We start from the raw sequence: 18,848 nt of genomic DNA on the forward strand, positions 1-18,848 counted from the left end.
CTGCGAATGCTTTCAACAAGTTTGTAGAGTCACAAGCTTGATGTAGTCATTGCGTGCTAGGAATATGGGACCAAATACAAAACGTTTGACTACTTTATTCATAAGAATATTTTGGGGTGTCAATAATAGCGCCCCCCACTGTACATTATCCTCAAGGGAAAGAATAACGTGCCAGTGAAAGTATTGGCTTACAAAACGTTACTTATTTTAAAATCCATCTTCGAGAGAGAGCACTATTTGTTTTTAGCCATCTACTGATATTGTTTTAGGGTAAAAGGTCACACTGTTTTTTCATGATCAGTATGCATCTCCTCCTGTAGTGACAGGAATTCATTTCTCGACAGCTGGGAATTGGACACCTAACAGTATCATTGAGGAGTAGCATGTGGAAGCTAATTAGGAAACATTGAGGCTGAATGCTCAAGGTGTGAAAGCTGTAGGAGTCAAAGGTGCTCCTCTCTGTCTAAGGAGGGGAACTCTCTCTGGCGATGACAACCACTATATTGTCACCTTGTAGACGGCTTGTAGACAGCTTCACACTCACACATTGACAGCTATCTTGACCTTTTACGGTGTGTAACTACAAATCAAAGACCTGATGCCCCTTGAGTCAGCACCGTATATAGTATTCTACCCAGGCTTTTCTGACCTGATTAGCCAGCACCTTACACAGGTTATTATAACAAAAAAAGGTAGAAGTGACATCCTAACACTTTTATAACGTAAGTGTTTTTTCTTAACATTTAATTTTAAAACATTAATATTCCTAACATACATTGAGTCCCTCTAGCATGAGTTTCTTGAAGAATGTGACATGTATTAMTCAATGTATGGCTTTAATTAATTTACTTATGTGCACTTCATATACTGAACACCCAAAGAACAATTTCACAGGGTTATTTTTGTMCTCAATGACAAAGGGAAGGAAACAATGCCACGTCAACAAGTCGAGGTCTAGTGWTATACTTACAATAGCTGTTACTCTTGGTGACAATAGATGTGAGAGTGACCTTGTCTTGGTGAACAAAGGACAGCTGCCCTTGTCTTCATCATAAGAACTCTATCATGCAATTCATTCACACACTGCAACAACACTTTCTCATTTCATTTACCCAACGCAATGTTGTAGGATGAGCAAGACTAAAATCCCCAAGTCATCACAAAGAGCAACGAATGGGGGGACAGGGGGAGTATAAATCTTTTTTTTTTTTTGGACATATATTACTACAACCTGTTTTTGGAGCTAACTTACTTCGTGTCATTGCACATAAATACATAATTTGATGAATTCCCATTGGTCAAACATACATGCTTGTCATTTTTAGAAGACTACAGTGCCTGAGACTGCCCTTTGATCAAGTGGGCTTTCAATGCAGCCAATTTCTCCCCTCCTCTGTCCGCCCTGGAATAGCCTGTTGTTATAACGARCCTGATAGGTCAAAGAGGTATACACCTCTAGCCCCAAATACAGCTCTTTTGAAATAATCAGTCTAATTTATGTAATGACATGAACTATCTCCATATAGGGCTGAGCAACTCTCTCTATAAAGAGTGATGGAGACCAGGGGAGACAGACCAGGGGAGACACAAGACACCGGACATCCTGAAGGTAAGCATATAGAGGCAGTCTGCTGAGGAGGGCAAAGATAATCATTATACAACCTAATAACTGTCTTACCGCATAAAACTGGCAACTCCATTGATATTTGTCTTTGTATTTGTCTATTTCATTCTCAGTAGAGATCCTTTCCACCAAACGTATCCAAGGGGTGATCAACACCAGGTAAGATTCACAATCTTCTAAAATAAAGGCCTCCTAGTGGTCTTTAACTGTGTTTCATAAAATGTGGATATTAATGCAAAAAATAATAATTTTGTTGTCTGTACTCATTAATCTAGTCAACKTGTTTATGTKGCATAATACATCTATCCTGTACAGTAAWTASATGTTGTCAGTRTCATCACTACACAAGCTGTAGATTTCAGCTACAGTGGACCTAGTTACTTTTGGTCTGCTCTGAACCTCACAAGTTTTGGTTTATATTCAACGTTCTATTGGTTTACTGACCTTCATATTGTTCAGATAAACTCTTACTAATCTATGACTCTAAATCTGGTAGCCTACTGGTGTTCYGCATCAACCCTYKTGTTTCTTTAGGCTTATATTTAAATTTTATTGGTCTGCCATGACCATTATTCCAATTATACTACTCAGATACGGTATATACATGTAACTGCCAAAAATAATGGAAACACTTGAGTAAATGAGGGATAGAAAGTGTATTGAAAGCAGGTGCTTCCACACAGGTATGGATCCTGAATTAATTAAGTAATTAACATCCTATCATGCTTAGGGTCATGTATAATGATAATGGGCAGGCCATTATTTTGTCTACCATGGCTAAGCCCCCATAGGATGACAATGCCCCCATCCACAGGGCAGGAGTAGTCACTGAATGCTTTGATGAGCATGAAAACGATGTAAACCATATGCCATGGCCGTCTCAGTCACCAGATCTCAACTCAATTGAACACTTATGGGAGAGTTTGGAGCGGCGCCTGAGACAGCGTTTTCCACCACCATCAACAAAACACCAAATTATTTAATTTCTCATAGAAGAATGTTGTCATATCCCTCCAACAGAGTTCCAGACAGTTGTAGAACCTATCCCAMGGTTCATTGAAGTTTTTCTGGCTTGTGGTGGCCCAACGCTCTATTTTTWATTTATTTTAATTTAACCTTTATTTAACCAGGCAAGCCAGTTAAGAACAAATTCKTATTTACAATGACGGCCTACCCCGGCCAAACCCGGACGACGCTGGGCCAATTGTGCGCCGCCCTATGGGACACCCAATCACAGCCAGATGTGATGCAGCCTGGATTAGAACCAGGGACTGCAGTGAGATGCAGTGCCTTAGACCGCTGCACCCCTCGGGAGCAAACACACTACATGTTGGTGTTTCCTTTATGTTGGCAGTTACCTGTACATACAGTCATACTAATATCTAATGTTCCAATTCATTTAGGTCTTTGGGGTAACATTTATGAAATTGTTTTGTTGTTGTTGTATGAAGGGAAAATCAGGACAAAGGTCTAATTTACACTGAATTTCAAAACTGGTTCCAGAGAACAGTGAAATACAGCCCTGGAGCCCTAAAGTTGTTGATGTATTTAATATKATTTAATATTAGTGCTTTACACTGATATTAGGTTATTACCACAATATGCACGGTTCCCTTTGTCATTAACAGAATAAAATGTAAAACTATCAAAATGTGGTTCATATTGTAAAAAATACTGTAAAGTATGAAGATCTAAATGGTTGTTGTTTCTTAAGTTTGAGAAATGTTTGTCATGAGAATCCTGGCATACAACACACCATGGCAACAGTGAGAGGACAGCCACATGTAAATCTGAAGTTTAGCAAATTGAACCTAATAATAATAATAATAATAATAAATAGAATATACAGTACATACACACTATCCACAACAACAAATACATGGTATTATTCCAACTCAAACCTGGTACTGTATGTAATATATACATATGCATTCAATGCTCTGTTCCTGCCTTCACAGGTTTAAGAATGGGGGACACATTGATGGCAGAGTTTGGCGTCGCAGCTTCCTTTCTGCGTAAATCAGACAAGGAGCGTATGGAATGCCAGACTAGACCCTTTGACATAAAGAGAGAGTGCTATGTGCCTGACCCTGAGGTTGAGTATGTCAAGGCCACAATCACCAGCAGAGATGGGGCTAAAGTCACCGCTGATACTGAGTTTGGAAAGGTAAATATTTTGTTGAAAAACATTTCTGAAAAAATATGACCTGGAAAATGGATACCTGGAAAATCATAAGATAATACATTTTTCTACTWAGAACTCTATGATTTATGAACAATTATTTATAAACTGAATTGAGTTATRCACTTTACTGTTTAGTATTTAAAAAATCTTACAAGAGATACTAAAGCAGAATCCTTTAAATCTTTGACTTTCATGTAAATCAGGCATTACATGTAAATGGATGATTTCTGTAAATTCTATGTTGTGTGTAATATCAAGTTAGGGTTTGTCTCAAAGTGAATAGCTCTGCTCCTTGAAAATGACACAAAACTATTTAATTTGCACTTCTTTCAGACTGTTACTGTGAAGGAGGACGACGTCCACCCCCAGAACCCGCCAAAGTTTGATAAAATTGAGGACATGGCGATGTTCACCTTCCTGCACGAGCCCGCTGTGCTGTTTAACCTCAAAGAGCGTTACGCAGCCTGGATGATCTACGTAAGTAAAGACCTGTCTGCTAATATCTGCATTAAATCAATCATTCATTCAAATGAATTAAACTAAATATGCATCCCCTTGTCTTTGACAGACCTACTCAGGGCTGTTCTGTGTYACTGTCAACCCATACAAGTGGCTGCCAGTGTACGATCAGTCTGTTGTCAATGCATACAGAGGCAAGAAGAGGACAGAAGCTCCTCCTCACATCTTCTCCATCTCTGACAATGCCTACCAGTACATGTTGTCAGGTAAAATATAACTTTTCCTTTTCATCTATATAAATCAAATAATATTTGGATAATGTCACATTTACGGATACTTCTCTTTCAACAGACAGGGAAAATCAGTCTGTCCTTATCACGTAAGTACATCAACCAAAGGCTATATCCATTTGAGACTATTTRAARTTAAGAGAMWTTCTGAKASRTCAACATTTGTATTTTAAATCCCAGTGGAGAATCCGGTGCTGGAAAGACTGTTAACACCAAGAGAGTCATCCAGTATTTCGCCAGCATTGCTGCTGTTGGTGGAAAGAAAAGTGCAGCAGAAGAAAAAAAGGTAAAAATGAATGCAAATGAAATATTCTTCATGGCTGGATGGGTAGATGTTGACAAAACCCAATTTTATTCATAGAGTATTGTTTTTTATCGCAGCATTTTAACACTGTGTGGTTGTTGGGTTGTAGGGGACCCTGGAGGATCAAATCATCCAGGCCAATCCTGCCCTGGAGGCTTTTGGTAATGCCAAGACCATCAGGAATGACAACTCCTCCCGATTTGTAAGTTTGGTCTTTGTTTGTCAAATATTATTCAAACCTTATTATACATGTTCAGTGTTTCCCCTATATGGACCACCTCTGCAAAAAAATATGTAATTTAATACATACACTACCGTTCAAAAGTTTGGGGTCACTTAGAAATGTCCTTGTTWTTGAAAGAAAAGCAWTTTTTTTGTCCATTAAAATAACATAAATATAATCAGAAATACAGTGTAGACATTGTTAATGTTGTAAATGACTATTGTAGCTGGAAACGGCAGATTTTTTATTTTATGGAATATCTATATAGGCATACAGAGGCCCATTTTCAGCAACCATCACTCCTGTGTTCCAATGGCATGTTGGAGTGGAGAGAAATGTTTTTAATATGATATTTGAGTGAGACTGAGAGTGACTGGTCTCCATCCCTATCAAAGTTGCCCATTCCTGCATTACACCATGCAATCTCAAGTGCACCTAAGGTATTCAAAAAGAAAACAAATACTACTTRAAGCCAGATCTGGTGTGCTCTGTAATTTCTGCTTTGACAATMATTTACAGGGTAAATTCATCCGAATTCATTTTGGAGTCACTGGGAAGCTATCGTCTGCTGACATTGAGACTTGTAAGTACAATACTCAACTTGCCCAGGCTTGAACAGATCTCTTTGACAGGAAACATTAATACCAAAATAACTTTTCCATACTGATCAGATCTTCTAGAAAAGTCACGTGTAACTTTCCAGCTCAAGGCTGAGAGAGACTACCACATCTTCTACCAGATCCTGTCCCAAAAGAAACCAGAACTGCTGGGTGAGTATTGAATCRTCAAACTGAGTAGGGTTGAGGTCAATTCTGGATTCAACTGAACRTTTCTGATGAAATCAAATTAAATTATTATGATGCAGCCAGCCCAGGCCTTGTGCTACCCCCATTCCCTACTGTAAAACACAATGTTAAATGATTTATGCGGTAACATTTTCTTTGTATATAAAAAAGTAACAATTATTAAAATGTAATTTAAGCAYACAACATAAAAATGTTATGCACACATAACAATCTCCAGCAATTTATTTTAAACTATCCTGTCTATTTATAATATTACAGTTTTCTTTTTGCACAAAGCAATTTTTCTAATTGACCCCAACCCTAATACTGAGTATATTATGTTWTGACCTATACCACAGCATGAACACAAATTAAACTGAGCTGTTCAATTMTTTTCAGAGATGCTACTCATCACCAGCAATCCCTATGACTATGCCTTCATCTCCCAAGGAGAGATTGCTGTAACTTCCATTAAYGATGCAGATGAGCTAATGGCTACTGATGTGAGTAATATATCTATATAGTGTATATGCAATAACATTTCACTTGTATCCAACCCCTTCTCCAATACAAAACAATGACCTTTTATTTCGGAACTAGGATGCCTTTAATGTGCTTGGATTTGCCCAAGAAGAGATTAATGGCATTTATAAGCTGACTGGTGCCATCATGCACTACGGCAACATGAAGTTCAAGAATAAGCAGCGGGAGGAGCAAGCAGARGCAGATGGCACKGAGGGTGAGTGCTGAGGATTTAAAACCTCTCACTTCAWTATGMAGTAGTATCTGAAAATCTAAAATCTAAAATCAGTTAGATTGCCTCTTCCAATCATAAAACTTTGCCTTTCCAGATATTGACAAAGCTGCATATCTGATGTGTCTGAACTCTGCTGACGTGGTCAAGGGGCTGTGTAACCCAAGGGTCAAGGTTGGAAATGAGTGGGTCACCAAAGGTCAGAATGTCAACCAAGTGAGTCTTCAACATTTAAAAAATAATATTCAGCATAAAACTTGTCTATGTTCATACCTGTAATTCCCAATTGAGCATGATTTTTTTGTCTAGAACTAGGCCTAATCTGTGTCTAGGAAACTGTAACTATGTGTTTATGTTGAGGCTATGTTTCAGTAATTTATTTTTTCTATATTTTGTAGGTGTACTACTCTGTTGGTGCACTGGCAAAGAAAATTTACGAGAACATGTTCCTCTGGATGGTGATAAGAATCAACCTTACTCTGGACACTAAGAATGCTCGCCAGCACTACATTGGTGTGCTGGACATTGCTGGCTTTGAGATCTTTGATGTGAGTGTTTGATGTAAATTTGATAAAAATGGAATCTAGAACATTACAGCAGACAARATAAAGTAACTGTGAACTTCTATTTCAGTTCAACACATTTGAGCAGCTGTGCATCAACTTCACTAATGAGAAGCTGCAGCAGTTCTTCAACCACCACATGTTTGTGCTGGAGCAGGAAGAGTATAAGAAAGAGGGCATCGTCTGGGAGTTCATTGACTTTGGCATGGACTTGGCTGCCTGCATTGACCTCATTGAAAGGGTTGGTGTCTTCAGTTTTGTAGTAGTTGATGTGACCTTAGTAATATTTGATATTTTAAAGGCAATCTTTATAAATGTGCTGATATTTATTCACTATGCTTTTCCGTTAGCATTAATTTATTTTCATTMATTCCTTCCACTAGCCCATGGGTATCATGTCCATCCTTGAAGAGGAGTGCATGTTCCCCAAGGCCAGTGATTCTACATTCAAAGCTAAGCTGTATGAAAACCATCTGGGCAAAAATGCATGCTTCCAGAAGCCTAGAATTATTAAGGGTAGACCAGAGGCCCATTTCTCCCTCGTTCACTATGCTGGCATTGTTGACTACAACATTGGCAACTGGCTGGTGAAGAACAAGGACCCGCTGAATGAGACTGTGGTCGGACTGTTCCAGAAGTCAAGTCTTAAGTTCCTGGCAAACCTGTTCGCAAACTATGCTGGTGCAGAAGGTGGTACTATGTGTTCATATCTGCAAAGACTACAACACATTCAAATAAATAACAATCCACAGTATATGATCGTAGTAATAATAATATATTTGAATAGTTATTTCATTATCATACAGCACCTGAAGAAAAAGCGGCTGGAGGAAAAAAGAAGAAAGGCTCTTCCTTCCAGACTGTGTCTGCATTGCACAGGGTAAATCTGAGCTTAAATCAATATGTTTCTGATGTTTTCACATGTCAGAATATTAACAGATGTATTACATTTGCACAAAATTTGAGATAACAGTATTAAATGCCACTGTGACTCGTAAGGTACTTGGAAACTCATTCAATGATGRACAATTTTACATTTGTCATACTGACAGGAGAACTTGGGTAAACTCATGACCAACTTGAGGTCTACTCACCCCCATTTTGTACGTTGCATCATCCCCAATGAGACCAAGACTCCTGGGGCCATGGAGAATCCTCTGGTCATGCACCAGCTGCGCTGTAACGGTGTGCTGGAAGGCATCAGGATCTGCAGAAAGGGCTTCCCCAACAGGATCCTGTATGCTGACTTCAAACAAAGGTAAAAATAATGATGCRTTTCCTTTCCAAAATAAATTAAACTGTTTACCTCTTCAGGTCTTCCTGAAATAAGATAATTTCTTTCTGATTTAAATTCAGATACCGCATCCTCAATCCAAATGCTATCCCTGAGGGTCAGTTCATTGACAATATGAAGGCAGCAGAAAAACTGTTGGGCTCTCTGGACATTGACCATACCCAGTACAGATTAGGACACACTAAGGTAAGTTCTCTAAATAGATGAAAAGCAATAAGACCTGTTGGAACAGGATGGAAAAATAGCAGGAATTATCAGGTCCGAGCAGTATATTAACAACACACCACCATCTGGCCAACCTGGGGAATAATTCTTGAAATAACTGCTGATATACCATTGATCATGCTTATATCATGTTATCTGTCTCTAGTGCAAATGGGTCATGTCAAGAAATACACATTTATACTTGGTATAGTGCCACAAGCTAGTAGATCCAGATCTACAGTAAGCAATTGAAAGCATAGTGGCCATGATGTTTGAAATAGACTTCAGTGTTAATTTTGTCAGCTATTTTGGATTTAGTTTTAGTCTTAGATTTTGTGACTAAAATACCTTTTAGTCTTAGTCCCATTTTAGTAATTTCCCCCTTCTCGGTTTTAGTTATCAGTCAACTAAAATTCTGGACAATTTTAGTCTTAGTCCCAGTCATTTAATCACATATTATTCAGTGCATTATTTTTCCATTAAATAATGAATATTTAACTTCCATCATGTGGATATTAAGATAACCTTGTCCCACTAGGCCTACTATCCCCTCATATAGCTGGCACATTGATATTGTGGCAGATTGTAACCAATGCCAGCCATGATTTACCATATAGCCAAGGCTACAAAGCCAAGGCTACTGAAAGACGTTAATTCTGCCAATGAGAGGATTGCATTAAAAGATGCACTATGCAGAAATTGCTCTGCCATTTCTTGGTTGCTAAAATTCTAATAGTTCGCCTAATTCCAATKTATGTTACAATACAAGCACGTATAGTGTAGAGAATCATTGTACCATCTAAAACACTGTGAAATGTATTTTCCATAACCCAAAATATTGTATTTTCAGCTGTTTGAAGCTGGTTTACAAAACCGAAAGTAGAAAACAAAACTTATGAATGGGAAGCATATGAATAGGTCACATAGAACAGATCTACTGCTTCTTAGACTTGCTTTCAATGGGAATGACAGATCTATAACTAACATTTCTATGTGAATTTGGTCAGGTTTACCCAAAATAATCTTCTGCAAAGGCATGAATGTTTATGATTGGACAATACAGATGGAAAGGAGCTTCATGTCAAATTGAATSYCCATTAGTCTCACATGAAATTCAAGTCTCATCACATTTTTAGCAACTAAAATGAATACTAATTTGTTAGAGTTTGATAATTTTTTTCATGGCATCTCCTCATCTCGTCGTTAGTTTTCTTGAGGGAAAATAGGTCATTGACAAATATTCTTTGACATAGTTATTGTTAACAGAAATGAACACAGTTAGACTTGATGTACTTATTTTTAAAGACCTTGCCAATATGTGTAACTCTCTGTCAACATGCTGGGACTGAAGTTGTAAAATCAATTGAACATAAGAGGGCCAACTTGTGTTCAATTTGTGAAATTTTTGTACAGAGACAAGAAATCAGCAATCTAAACATGACTACCAAGTCTTGTAAATCTGGGGGGTACCACATTCAAGTTATTATTGGTCAACTGTCAGAAAAATACAATCCCACCAAATACAAGACGATCCAAGCACCACATTATGACCTTTGTGTATCTTCAGGTGTTCTTCAAGGCTGGTCTCCTGGGTCTACTTGAGGAGATGAGAGACGATCGTCTCGCTCTTATCATCACTGGCTTCCAGGCCCGATCACGTGGTCTACTTGCTAGAATTGAGTTCCAGAAAATGGTTGACCGCAGGTTGGAATAATAAACAAAACTTCTGCAGACAATATGGTGAAGGTGGAAAAGGTTTTTATAACAAGCCAATTTTATTCAATTTCACAGGGATGCCTTGCTTGTGATCCAATGGAACATTCGTGCCTTCATGGGTGTCAAGAATTGGCCCTGGATGAAGATGTTCTTCAAGATCAAACCTCTGCTGAAGTCAGCAGAGACTGAGAAGGAGATGGCCAACATGAAGGAAGAATTCCTGAAGCTTAAAGAGGCTTATGCTAAAAGTGAAGCCCGTAGAAAGGAGCTGGAAGAGAAAATGATCTCCCTTCTCCAAGAGAAGAACGACCTGCAGCTTGCAGTCCAAACTGTGAGTAATATTAACTGCATTGCAGTTGCTGCATTCACATCCTTTGTCAAAATGGTATTTCCTAGTTAGCTATTAGCACTAGAGAAATTGAAAAAGAGAGAGAGAAGAGACATGATTTGTTAAATAGATACATACAATCAGCATTTGTCTATTATTTGTAGTGTCCAAATATTTTGCTACCAAACTTTTGAGCTTTGGAGAATTTGATATACTTACAACATATTGACACATTGACAGTCAGAAGACACTATTGGTGATGCTGAAGAGAGATGTGAGGGTCTGATCAAGAGCAAAATCCAGCTTGAGGCCAAAGCCAAAGAGCTGACAGAAAGACTGGAGGATGAGGAGGAGATGAATTCAGAGCTRACTGCTAAGAAGAGGAAGCTGGAGGATGAGTGCTCAGAACTCAAGAAGGACATTGATGATCTGGAGCTCACTCTGGCTAAAGTGGAGAAGGAAAAGCATGCCACAGAGAACAAGGTAAACGCTTTTCTTTATTCTTGTGTTGTTAAAACTTAATGTGCCGGAGTCTGGCGTAGCGGTTTCAGCTCCCGACTGCGGACCACACATGCATCCTTGGTTCGAGCCAAATTAATTGGTTTGGATAAAAGTGTAATGACAATGTTGTTTCCTTAGGTTAAAAACCTGACTGAGGAGATGGCAGCTCTGGATGAAATTATTGCCAAGCTGACCAAGGAGAAGAAGGCTCTGCAAGAGGCTCATCAACAAACGCTGGATGATCTGCAGAGTGAGGAGGACAAAGTCAACACGCTGACCAAGGCCAAAGCCAAACTGGAACAGCAAGTTGATGATGTGAGTATCAAATAGGAATTCATAAAAAGTACAACACAATTAGTACTATCCTAAAAACACGCTTCAGTAAATTGCTGACTCCGAATGTTGTTTAACATATCCTTTATCAGCTTGAAGGGTCTCTGGAGCAAGAGAAGAAGGTGAGAATGGACCTTGAGAGAGCCAAGAGAAAGCTGGAGGGAGATTTAAAGTTGACACAGGAGAGCCTAATGGACCTGGAGAATGACAAGCAGCAGCTGGAGGAGAGAATGAAGAAGTAAGATCACAACCCATAACACCGCATGAATAGTTATTTTACAGAAAGTGCTCAAATGTGTTATTTACTTATCAGGAAGGACTTTGAGATGAGCCAACTCAACAGCAAGATTGAGGATGAGCAAGCGATGAGTGCCCAGCTTCAGAAGAAACTGAAGGAGCTGCAGGTATTTCAATAGCATCGTTGAAAAGGGAATCTTTCTGTTACATATGCTTATGTTCTGATCATACCAGAAAATTTGAATTCCTACCATTTCAGGCCCGCATTGAGGAGCTGGAGGAAGAGCTGGAGGCTGAAAGAGCTGCCCGTGCCAAGGTGGAGAAACAGAGGGCAGACTTGTCCAGAGAGCTAGAAGAGATCAGTGAGAGGCTGGAGGAGGCTGGTGGAGCCACTGCTGCCCAGATTGAGATGAACAAGAAGAGGGAGGCTGAGTTCCAGAAGGTGCGCAGAGACCTTGAAGAGGCTACCCTGCAGCATGAGGCTACAGCTGCCACTCTGAGGAAGAAAAATGCTGACAGTGTAGCTGACCTGGGAGAACAGATTGACAACCTTCAGAGAGTGAAGCAGAAGCTGGAGAAAGAGAAGAGTGAGCTCAGGTTGGAGCTGGACGATGTGGTCTCCAACATGGAGCAGATTGTCAAGTCCAAAGTATGTGGTATCATTGAGCAATCTATAAAATGTATGTTTTTTTCTCGACATGCTTTTTAAAGAAGACATTTAGTGATGCTGTTCTGTATTATTTATTTTTTTACATTTGTTTTTAGACAAACTTGGAGAAAATGTGCCGCACTCTAGAGGACCAGATGAGTGAATACAGGACGAAAGCTGAGGAAGGACAGCGTTCCATCAATGATTTCACCATGCAGAAAGCAAAGCTTCAAACTGAGAATGGTACATACAGTATATTAACAAAAAACCTGAACAGCCAAAATGAATAACCACAGTATGTAATATCATTGAAAATAATTTTGAATTGAATGAAAACAGGTGAATTTGCCAGACAGTTGGAGGAGAAGGACTCTCTGGTCTCTCAACTGACTAGAGGTAAGCAGTCCAACGTTCAGCAGATTGAAGACCTCAAGAGACAATTGGAGGAGGAAGTCAAGGTATTTAGACAAAGAATGCAGAGTCCCTTATCCAACAACATTTATCATCAGGCATAATTACAGATCCTTTTTTAAATTTCCTTACCAGGCAAAGAACGCACTTGCCCATGCAGTGCAGTCTGCTCGCCATGACTCAGATCTGTTGAGGGAGCAGTATGAGGAGGAGCAGGAGGCCAAGTCTGAGCTGCAGCGTGGCATGTCCAAGGCTAATGCTGAGGTGGCTCAGTGGAGAACCAAGTATGAAACTGATGCCATCCAGAAGACTGAGGAGCTTGAGGACGCAAAGTAAGGATGTTTTATTACTTCCTCTTACTTTTCAGGCTATTGAACCTTGGCTGAATGAGCGATACACAAAAGTACATGACGAATAAATAATAAGTTGAATACCTGTTAAACAATCACTGTATATCAGAAAGAAAAAAGTCAGATGTTCAGAAATGTGGTTCTTATCTGTGTCAATCTAGGAAGAAGCTGGCTCAGCGTCTGCAGGATGCAGAGGAAGCTGTGGAAGCTGTAAATGCTAAATGCTCATCCCTGGAGAAGACTAAACACAGACTCCAGAATGAGATTGAAGATCTCATGGTGGATGTGGAGAGATCCAATGCAGCTGCTGCCTCTCTGGACAAGAAGCAAAGGAACTTTGATAAGGTACATTTGGGGGGGGATACGCAAGTTGTAGGAGGCTTTAATATAGTACATGAGGGGTGGCAGGTAGCCTGGTGGTCCGAGAAGTGGGCCAGCAAGAAGGTTGATGTTGAGTGAGCTAGAAACCAGAATGTTTCTGGCATCATCTTACACACTACCATCGCCTGTAGTTGTGCAATTGAGCAAGGCACTTAACCCCCTATAATTGCTCCAGCTGCACTCCGGATGAAACATTGCTTCCAGCCCGTGTGTGTCTCGAAGAATTGGGTTGTGAGTTCTCTGTAAGTTAATGGACAATAAAGTACATCTTATCTTAATGATATACTGTATTCCAACTACCTAAAATACCTGTATGATTTCCAGATCCTGGCTGACTGGAAGCAGAAGTTTGAGGAGTCTCAGACTGAGCTGGAGAGCTCCCAGAAAGAGGCCAGATCTCTCAGCACTGAGCTCTTCAAACTCAAGAACTCTTATGAGGAGTCTCTGGATCATCTGGAGACCATGAAGAGGGAGAACAAGAACCTCCAAGGTCAGACCATGAGCATTATTAGCCTATATAATTTAGTCAATGAAAGATCGATATATAATAGAGATTATGAGTGTGAATGTTTAAACGTTAAAACGGAATTGGGATCGTTGAAGTTAAGAAAAAATCCACTAACAAAAAACATTTATTTKGTGTGTTTTCCCCCACAAAATTAAAATCACAGTGCAGTTATCACAAAACATATTCTTTGCCATGTTATAGCCAAACTAGACGATAGGCTATAAAGGCCTGGGGTTTGTTGTGTAATTTAAATAAAACCAGAGGGGAAAGAGGCTAATTTTAGGCTACTTTGGTAAATTTACAGATTACCAAGACATATGAGAATGGCCCCGTCCTCTCTCTCACTCGCGCTGGCTCTCATGCTGTTGCTCTTTGCTAATGATGCAAATATGTGTTCAGTCTTCTGGTCTGTTGCAAGCCAAGAAATTGCGAGATACAGCTTCCATTTGGAGATACAGCTTTTGATTACCCAAGTGCACGGTTCTGACTCTGTCTGTATGGTGGCCGACCTGCCTATACTGTGCCCCTCCCCTCTCTCTCCGTCCCTCTCTAGCTCGCTATAGAAAATGTGAGTGTTCTCGTTAGTACGGCAACTAATCAGTCTCCTCCTTTCTAAAACTACTGAATTTTAGGAGTTGAGGAGTCGCGGAATCTAATCTTGACACTCACAAATGGGAGTCGACACATGGAGATGACGTGCAAGGAGTCGAGGAATCAATTATTTTGGAGTAGACACTCCACCACTAAATCATCGTCATTAACAGTTGGAAAAATGGCAAAGGCAAGAGACAGCAGTGGAGTCCTATATGGCAATACTTTGACAAATTAAATGAGAAGGTGGTGAAATGCAAACTTTGCGAGGTAGAATTGAGGTACAGTAATGGTAGTACAGGTGCAGTGCTTCACCATCTGAAAGGGACGCACCGTGAAACCTAAACCGTTGCTGGCAGCAGCGCAGCTGCAGTGTGAATTCACGTGGAATTTTATGAATTTTTAAAATCGGTTTAACGGAAAACCGATACAACATCTCTGATTAAACGTTGGGATTTTTCCCCATTTGCCTCATCCCTAATCAACAATAGTTATCACAAAATGATTCCGATGTACAATAATATTTTTCCACAGAGGAAATTTCTGACCTGACTGAGCAGCTTGGTGAAGGAGGAAAGAGCATCCATGAGCTGGAAAAGATCCGTAAACAGCTGGAGCAGGAGAAGGCWGAGATACAGTCTGCTCTAGAGGAAGCTGAGGTGAGAATAGAAAACATTTACAGATAGTGAAAGTACCAACATTTTATTTGAAGATCTTACAAACTATGGGTGGCTGTGTTGTCATAGGCCTCCCTAGAGCATGAGGAAGGCAAGATCATGAGAGCTCAGCTGGAGTTCAATCAGGTGAAATCTGACATTGAGCGCAAGCTGGTGGAGAAGGATGAGGAAATGGAGATGAATAAGAGGAACCAGCAGAGAGTTGTGGATACCCTGCAAAGCTCCCTGGAGTCAGAGACTCGCAGCAGGAATGAAGCTCTCAGGCTGAAGAAGAAGATGGARGGAGATCTCAATGAGATGGAGATCCAGCTCAGCCAGGCCAACAGGCAGGCATCCGAGGCCCAGAAGCAACTTAAGGGTCTCCATTCCCATCTGAAGGTATTACTTCCACATCATTGAATTAAAAACATTGCTTGTGCCTTCAGATAAAGCCAAACCACACTGTGAAACAATACGATATAGTAAAATCAGTAATTCTCTCTACAGGATTCTCAAATGCAGCTGGATGATGCTCTTCGTAGCAATGATGACCTGAAGGAGAACATTGCCATTGTGGAGAGACGCAACAACCTGATGCAGGCTGAACTGGATGAGCTGAGAGCCCTGGTGGAGCAGACTGAGAGAGGCCGCAAACTGGCTGAGCAGGAACTGCTGGATGTTAGTGAGAGAGTTCAGCTGCTGCACTCACAGGTAAGTCAGTAATATAGAACAATTAGGGTTCTCCTTAAATATCTGCTACTTGAGGTACGTATAGGTAACATAAACATAATTTGTCATATATATGTGTAGAACACCAGCCTACTGAGCCAGAAGAAGAAGCTAGAGGGCGACACATCCCAGCTTCAGAATGAAGTGGAGGAGGCTGTGCAGGAGTGTAGAAATGCTGAGGAAAAGGCCAAGAAGGCCATTACTGATGCTGCCATGATGGCAGAGGAGCTGAAGAAGGAGCAGGACACCAGTGCTCACCTGGAGCGCATGAAAAAGAACATGGAGCAGACCATCAAGGACCTGCAGCACCGCCTGGATGAAGCTGAACAAATCGCCATGAAGGGTGGCAAGAAGCAGATCCAGAAGCTGGAGGCCAGAGTAAGTGTCTAAGCTACATTCTCGTCTATTAATTCAATGTCACATGTCATATTTCTAGTCATATTTCTAGCTTCAATATTGAAAGTAGTGGTAATTAACAAACTAATTGTTAATGGTGTGTTAACAATGATCATATCTTTCTAGGTGAGAGAGCTAGAGACTGAAGTGGAACTGGAGCAAAGGAGGAGCAGTGATTCTGTGAAAGGAGTCCGTAAATATGAGAGACGCATCAAGGAGCTCACATACCAGGTACATTGTTTTAATTTGACAGTGCAGAGTTAACAATTCACATTAACATGCTCAGAATCAAATGTAAGATACATACAGTATATGACTCTATTTCTTCCCTTCTTTTTGTGTGCAGACTGAGGAAGACCGTAAGAATTTGAGCCGCCTGCAGGACCTGGTGGACAAACTGCAGCTGAAGGTCAAATCCTACAAGAGAACTTCAGAGGAGGCTGTAAGTAACCTTCTATCATCCATATGTTGCATATTTAATTCCCAAATTGTTTTGTTTGCTAGAAACTTAAATCATATTTTTTTAAATTCACAGGAGGAACAAGCCAATTCCAATTTGGGCAAGTTCCGCAAGATTCAGCATGAACTGGATGAGGCAGAAGAGAGGGCTGATATTGCTGAGTCTCAGGTCAACAAGATGAGAGCCAAGAGTCGTGATGCCGGTTCCAAGGTCAGTGAAGTTGCTGTTTCAAAAGCCTCAACTTTCTGGGAACTGGGATTCTGTTTAATGGTCATTTCAATTCTCGATATTAACCCATTGATTCCTGAAGAAAATAAGGAATAAATGCATAATATATTACATTGTTACCAAGTAACTATACATACCTGTTGAAGTTCCCCATTGTAAAATTTCAAAAGGAGGACACGGTATATGGCAATATAAAATGTTTTTCAGTTTCAGTTTTTCAGTTCTAATAATCAATCAATCTATCTATCTATCTTCTCTGTCACAGAAAGGAAAGGATGAGGAGTGAGTCCAAGAGTTGTGATGCTGGCTCCCAGGTCAGTTCTTTTAATGAAAATAATAATATTGGTTATAATTTGCAAACTCATCTCAAGTATGATGACAGTCCCAAACATTTGATGTCCAATAACCATACTATCATTCATATAACTATAAATTGGAATATTGTTCCCTGTCACGGGTAAAAAAAATATATATTCAAAAGCACGATATATTTTGGTTTCAGTGGTGAGTTACTACTTACTGTGTGATGGCAAGCAACACATTTTGAAGTATTGTGAAAAATGCTGGACATCGTTGCTTCTTGAATTTTTTTTGTAAAATCTTTAATTTACTAGTCGACACAGTTAGTGTTATTCAAGATGTTTATTGTGTATTCTATACACTCAAACAAGGAGCCCCATCGTTTAATATATATTTGACAATGCACAGAATATTGTAAGAATGTTTTTAGTGTTTACAGTAGTTTATTACATTTTAACCTTCATCCATCTTGTGTCACAGAAAGGACATGATGAAGAGTGAAGCTCTCGGATGGACCTTTCTGAAAATCTCCTGACTGTAGTGCTTTAGTTTTTTCTCTATTCTCCATGGAACATGAGCAGAATAAAGAATAAAGTCCATTTAAACAGCCCCTCTGTGTATTGCTTGATTCTATTACGAACAGGTTTGGAATCCACTATTATTTAACAAAATTAAGTTAACACTGGTTTTCATAATATACTGGTAACTTACCTCACAGAGAATCATGACAATAGACAAATATCTCTCACTTTTGCATCTGGGGGTGCTTCTGAGCCAAATTGGGTCCACTAAATGAACAGATATATTGTTCAGAAAATACCTATATAGACAGAGAGTAAAACACCTACCAACAACCATGAGCAATATCATATTTTGTTGGGATAAAAGTAAGGATTGTGTGGTTTAATTAGAAATGGATTATTATTAGATCATATAATGGTGGAGGTGTTGCTGTTTATGTTCAGAACCACATTCCTGTTAAGACAAGAGAGGATCTCTTGTTAAATACTGTTGAAGTAATATGGCTACAGGTTAATCTGCCTCACCTAAAGCCCATTCTTGTGGGAAGCGGCTATAGACCACCAAGTGCTAACAGTCAGTATCTGGATAACGTGTGAAATGCTTGATAATGTATGTGATATCAACAGAGAGGTATATTTTCTGGGTGATTTATAGTTCAAGTCGGAAGTATACATACACCTTAGCCAAATACATTTAAACTCAGTTTTTCACAATTCCTGACATTTAATCCTAGTACAAATTCCCTGTCTAGGTCAGTTAGGATCACCACTTTATTTTAAGAAGAGAGAGAAAGATTTATTTCAGCTTTTATTTCTTTCATCACATTCCCAATGGGTCAGAAGTTTACATACACTCAATTAGTATTTG

The 18,848-nt window shown here is 39.6% G+C and overlaps 1 protein-coding gene and 1 long non-coding RNA gene across 2 annotated transcripts in view; one reads left to right on the forward strand and one right to left on the reverse strand.

Moving 5' to 3' along the window:
• Positions 1 to 18,848, reverse strand: part of LOC111953954 (uncharacterized) — a 32,542-nt gene that overhangs the window by 3,686 nt on the left and 10,008 nt on the right. The window contains exon 2 of the long non-coding RNA XR_002875930.2: positions 8,282 to 8,433. This is a non-coding gene — a long non-coding RNA (uncharacterized lncRNA). The remainder of the gene's footprint in view (positions 1 to 8,281; positions 8,434 to 18,848) is intronic.
• Positions 1,566 to 18,069, forward strand: LOC111953951 (myosin-7-like). Its single transcript, XM_023973438.3, has 40 exons — positions 1,566 to 1,609; positions 1,738 to 1,783; positions 3,583 to 3,791; positions 4,143 to 4,286; positions 4,378 to 4,534; positions 4,620 to 4,647; positions 4,739 to 4,844; positions 4,972 to 5,064; positions 5,605 to 5,668; positions 5,757 to 5,855; positions 6,270 to 6,373; positions 6,471 to 6,609; positions 6,722 to 6,840; positions 7,023 to 7,172; positions 7,258 to 7,428; positions 7,571 to 7,877; positions 7,994 to 8,067; positions 8,240 to 8,445; positions 8,544 to 8,667; positions 10,253 to 10,389; positions 10,477 to 10,732; positions 10,970 to 11,212; positions 11,369 to 11,545; positions 11,656 to 11,801; positions 11,877 to 11,967; positions 12,060 to 12,449; positions 12,566 to 12,692; positions 12,789 to 12,907; positions 12,996 to 13,192; positions 13,372 to 13,555; positions 13,916 to 14,081; positions 15,225 to 15,349; positions 15,437 to 15,745; positions 15,854 to 16,057; positions 16,157 to 16,453; positions 16,598 to 16,702; positions 16,818 to 16,913; positions 17,007 to 17,141; positions 17,425 to 17,473; positions 17,940 to 18,069. The coding sequence occupies exons 3-39, from the start codon at positions 3,591 to 3,593 to the stop codon at positions 17,443 to 17,445; spliced, it is 5,811 nt and encodes a 1,936-aa protein (XP_023829206.1). The 5' UTR covers positions 1,566 to 1,609; positions 1,738 to 1,783; positions 3,583 to 3,590; the 3' UTR covers positions 17,446 to 17,473; positions 17,940 to 18,069.

The sequence above is a fragment of the Salvelinus sp. IW2-2015 genome, linkage group LG27 (assembly GCF_002910315.2).
Source record: "Salvelinus sp. IW2-2015 linkage group LG27, ASM291031v2, whole genome shotgun sequence".
NCBI classification, from domain to species: domain Eukaryota; kingdom Metazoa; phylum Chordata; class Actinopteri; order Salmoniformes; family Salmonidae; genus Salvelinus; species Salvelinus sp. IW2-2015.